Genomic DNA, 4,814 nt, shown 5'->3' on the forward strand with positions numbered 1-4,814 from the left:
TGCCTCCCGGCGGGTGGGGGGAGATGACAGGCAGCCACCTGTCCTCAGTAGGGATGCTGGGGTGGGATGGAGGACGGGAAGGATGGAGGCATGGATAGAGGGATGCAGATGACCGCGGGGAGCGGGGCGCAACCCAGACGGATCAGAGGTGGACCTTGGGGTTCCCCGGGGTGTCTGGCAGGGTCATGCGGAGGTGGGGTTGGACCTCTGACCTGCCAGGGGAGGCCAGAGTTGTCCGGAGGGGGAAAGGCAAAGAGAGGGAGCCATCTGGTGTCTGGAGGTGGAAGACAGGGTGTCTGGTGTCTGGGGAGTGGGGAGGGGGCAGGATGAAAGGAAAGGGAAGTGGGGGGGTCTCAGCCTCTCCCGGTGACTCGCCAGTGCCCTGGTTTCCAAGCAATAAATACAAACTGTGAGCGAGCTTTGTCCAGATCCGCGCCTCCGCCCAGGACAGGGAGGGTGGCCGGGAACCAGGGCCAGCGGCCGGCTTGCTGGTCCGCCATTACTTCATTCTCGGGGATCACCCATCCCGTGGTCCCTGACAGGCCCCAAGGTGTCCAGGGCTGGCTTCGAGATGAAGGGGGAGGTGGCCTTGGCCCCACCGTGGTGCAAGGCCTGCTGAGCTTGGGGATCCCCCCCCAACCCCTTTCCTGCTCCAGGCCAAGAGGCAGCTGACACGCACCTGGCACCCCAAGTCCAGCTCTGGCCTCCAGAGCGCAGGCGGCGGCCCACGTGTGGCAGGCCTGAGGTCTCCGCATGGGAGGGGACCACACGACTGGGTGCTGCGTGCAGGCCCCTGCTGCGCCTGGGTGTGTAAGGGAGGGCGGACAGCAAAAACGAGGGGGAAAGGGAGGGCGTGGGGCGAGGGGGTGCAGGGCAGGGGAGGGCGAGCAAAGGGCTGGAGCCCCCGGGCCCAGCGGTGTCACATGTGGGGACTCTGTGCTGCACAGTGACCGCCTCGAGCCCACCCACCCTCCGGGTCCAGGACGGTGCCCCTTTTTCCTGTTTCCCCTGGGAGCACATGGACACACCGAGGCCATGGCTGGGACAGGGAGACAGACCCCTTTCACCCGGCAGGCTGTGAAAAAGTGGGGTGCTGCTCCCCCACCTCGCCTAGGCATGGGCATCTCTGCCAACACGTAGATTCTTCACCAATCCCAGGACAGAAAGAGCAAAAAAGGTGGGGGTGGGGGGCTCTGGTCCACCTGGGGGGCCCGAGGCTGGCCGGGCCTTCATAGTGGTCAGGCCCTGCAAGGCCCAGCCAGATGGCTCCCAAGATGCCCCCTCTACCACCCCCCACCAAAGAGGTCATCTGCAAGGGGCCTGCCTGGACGGCTGGAAAGGTCCCATTGTTTTGGAGGCCGAGGCTTCAGACCCGGCCTCTCCCGCCCCACCCGACCGACCGGGGTGCAGGGAGGAGGCTGGGCTTCCCGGAGTGCCGGTCCAGGGCCTGACTCTGGGCTCCCCGGCTCCCCTGCCTTGTTCTTGAGGGATCCTTGCACGTGCGTGAGATGGGGGCGCGGAGGGGAGGACGGCCTGGTCTGGTGTGATTTTTCCGGTTTAAATAGGACTTTATTTTTTCTGAAAGAAGCACAGGGACTGGGGACTCCAGCATGGCCGGCCCTGAGCACTGGGCCCTCTTCTGAACCCCCCCCCCATTGACCAGAGTGTAGTCCCCCAGAGTCCTGCCCCGTCTCAGCCCGCAGCCCCCACGACCCTGAGGGCTGGCCTGCAGGGCTCCACGAAAAGCCAGCTCCGCACGGTGTGCAAGGAGCCTGAATCCCACATCCAGCTCGTCCCCGGCCTGCACTTTGCTCAGATCGATAGACTGTGGGGGTGGTGTGTGCACAGCCTTGCCCACTCCCCACGGCCCCCAGGCACCACGGGCCTCCGCCCACCAGCACCGGCCCGTTCTCCAGGCTGGGGTGCCGCGCCCAGACCCCGCTGGGCCCAGCCGGCAGCAGGCCGGCCTCACTCTGTGCCCGCCCTGAGCTCTCCTCCATCCCCGTTCAGAGGGTTAAAAATAATGCATTGATTGAAACGCAATAAAGGAGCAGTATTTTCAAGTTTTTCTAAGGCACTTAGAGCACTTCGAATAGTAATGCTTTACGTGCGGTCAGTCGAAATTGCCCTCTGTCCAAGGATGTCGAATATTCAGGGGGGACGCACAGACCCTCTGTCTTTAAAATGCGGGGAGCCCCGGCCTGCGTGATAAAGTCTCTGGGGAAAAAAAAGGAAAGAAAAGAAAAAAAAACATTTAAATGAGACCTGGGCAGCTCTGCCCCTCGCACGCCGAAGAGAATACTTGTTTGGTAATCGAAGCTGGGAGGGGGGCGATCCAGACTGTCCTCTAAAACTTCGCTTGGTTTTAACTGAAGCACCTACCATTCTGGAGAAAGTGAAGGGGGACCCGTGATGCACGCAGCGCAGGGGTGACTGATGTCATCCTCGGAAGCCGGCCGCCTCCCTCACGCCCACCTTTGTCTCGGCGAAGGTTTCCTTTTCCAACTCGAAGCCTTCAGGTAAAAATAAAGCAACAGCGGCGACAGGGGAAAAAAAAATTCTAGTCTTTTTTAGGGTTAACCATCAGAAGACAAGCTTGTGCTGCTTTGGCCAATCAGATGCGCCCCTGCCAGCTATAATATAGTACTGGAGACAGCCTCTCTCACAAGCTCTCCAGGCTTGCTACCATTTAAAATCAGACTCTTTTTGTCTTTTGATTGCTGTCTCCCGCCCCAACTCCGATGTGCTCCGTTATCAGCGACCAGCAGCCTGCCGCTCCAGCCCCCGTCTGGGTGGGGATCCGCCGAGAGCCCCCCGCAGCAGCGGCGGGCAGGGTTCTATAGGAAGAGAAAGAGAGAGGCAGAGCGGGCGAGGGAGCCAGCAGCAAGCCGAGCGAGGGAGAGCGCACAGGCGCGCGCACACACACACACACGCACACACACACACACACACACTCGCGCACACTCCGCGCACACAGACCCGCACGGGGCCGGCTTTGAAGTGCCCGGGTTCCCCGGACGAGATGCTGCTGCTGGCGCGATGTCTGCTGCTGGCGTTCGTCTCCTCGCTGCTGCTGTGCTCGGGGCTGGCGTGTGGACCCGGCAGGGGATTCGGGAAGAGGCGGCACCCCAAAAAGCTGACCCCTTTAGCCTACAAGCAGTTTATCCCCAACGTGGCGGAGAAGACGCTCGGGGCCAGCGGAAGATACGAAGGGAAGATCTCGAGAAACTCGGAGCGGGTCAAGGAGCTCACCCCCAATTACAACCCCGACATCATATTCAAGGATGAGGAGAACACCGGCGCGGACAGGCTGATGACTCAGGTAGAAACCCGGAGCCCGGCGCGGAGCGCGGCGCGTTCCGGGGGCTTCGGCGTAACCGAGCAGTTCCAGACTTGGTGTGTTTGCTCTGCAGGCAGGTAGAAAGGCGATTTCGCTCTCTCCCTCCCCACCCACCTGCCTACCTGCCATCCCTTCCTCTTCCTGGAGCGGAATGGAGGTGAAGGGTCCAGCTGGAGAAGTTTAGGGTGGGGGCGGGGGAGGCCGGTAGGCGCCGCGGTCCACCGATGGCCCTGATTTGATGCGTCTTGCCGTGGTGGCCTTCCCATCCTGCTTCAGCCCTGGCTCGTAAATCGGGGAGACCTTCACTTTGGGGGCGTCTACCCCTTCCGAGTTTGGAGTGGAGATGGAGGGAGGGGGCTGGACACCGCGCCCCCCCCCCCCCATGAACAGAGAGCAAAAACATACAGCGGCTTCCAGATCGCTGTGCAGATGCTGCCTCCAGCCTCAGACCTCGGAGCCCCCGCCTCTCCCTTCTCTCCTGTGCTTTTCTCTCCCACAATGACCCGCACCCGGCTGACCCCACCAAAGGCCCTCGATCGGAAAAGCCAGGACGCGTTCTGGTTCTGACAAAAGGCGGGGGCTCCCGAGGCCGCCCGGCTAGTCCCTGGCGTGTCACATAGCTCCACTGCGAGCCCGCGGTGGCAGTTGCGCCCATCAGAGTGTGAACGCATCGATATTTCTTTAAGGATGCGCTTTCATTCTCCCGGGCCGCGGTACTTGAGGGGAGGGACTTAGAACTTACTGGCATCGCTTCACTCCAGTTTTCAACCTGCTGGCAGAGGCACCGGGAGAGACTAAAAGCCAGCGGGGGGGGCTGGAAAGGGGATGCGAGGGGAAGGGCGCGCTCCTCTCCCCCGCCTCCGCCGGAGACTTCTGGCCGCGCCTCCGCCCGCCGTGGACGGTCTGAAACTCCGTGCGCGTGTAACTGAAGCTAGATATGGATTTCCTGGCAAATATGGGTCAACATCCTTTTTATTGCCCTATTAAAATATTCGAGTCCTACCTTTAGGGCTAGGAGCGTACCGCCGCCGACTGAGCGGCCAGGGTGGGGGTGGCGCGCAGAGGCGCCACCGCCGGGCCCTCGGTTCCCAGCCCGAGCCCGGCCTCGCCGCGGAGCCGAGAGAGGACGCGGGCAGCGGGGGAGCCGGCTGGGGCTGACGGAAGGGGGAGGAGAGGGAGCGGGTGGGGGCGAGTCCTTCTCGAGACCTCGCTCTCTCCAGTCTGCTCGCGACCACCTTAAATCTGGACCGCGAGGGTGGCCGCGGGCGCCTGTGCCCAGGGCGGCGCGAGCCGCGGTGAACTCTGCGCAGGCCCCGGGGCGACCGTGCTTGCGGCCGGCGGTGGCGGGGAGTTCTCCAGCGCGTCTGGGGCCCGACCCCTGGTCACACTGCTGCCACGGGAGGGAGGGGGCCTTCTGGGGGGGCCCTCGGAACCGGGGAGGCGGGAGGCGAGGCAGGAGAGGGGGAGCGAGGAG

General features: G+C 63.1%; 1 protein-coding gene across 1 annotated transcript in view; it reads left to right on the forward strand.

Moving 5' to 3' along the window:
* The first annotated feature begins 3,011 nt into the window (after positions 1 to 3,011).
* SHH (sonic hedgehog) overlaps positions 3,012 to 4,814 on the forward strand; it is a 13,169-nt gene continuing 11,366 nt past the window's right edge. Inside the window, exon 1 of the mRNA XM_025044914.1 lies at positions 3,012 to 3,322. Coding sequence (XP_024900682.1) covers positions 3,023 to 3,322 — 300 coding nt within the window. The 5' untranslated portion in view covers positions 3,012 to 3,022. The remainder of the gene's footprint in view (positions 3,323 to 4,814) is intronic.

This window comes from Pteropus alecto, unplaced genomic scaffold (genome assembly GCF_000325575.1).
Source record: "Pteropus alecto unplaced genomic scaffold, ASM32557v1 scaffold320, whole genome shotgun sequence".
In the NCBI taxonomy this organism is placed as follows: Eukaryota; Metazoa; Chordata; class Mammalia; order Chiroptera; family Pteropodidae; genus Pteropus; species Pteropus alecto.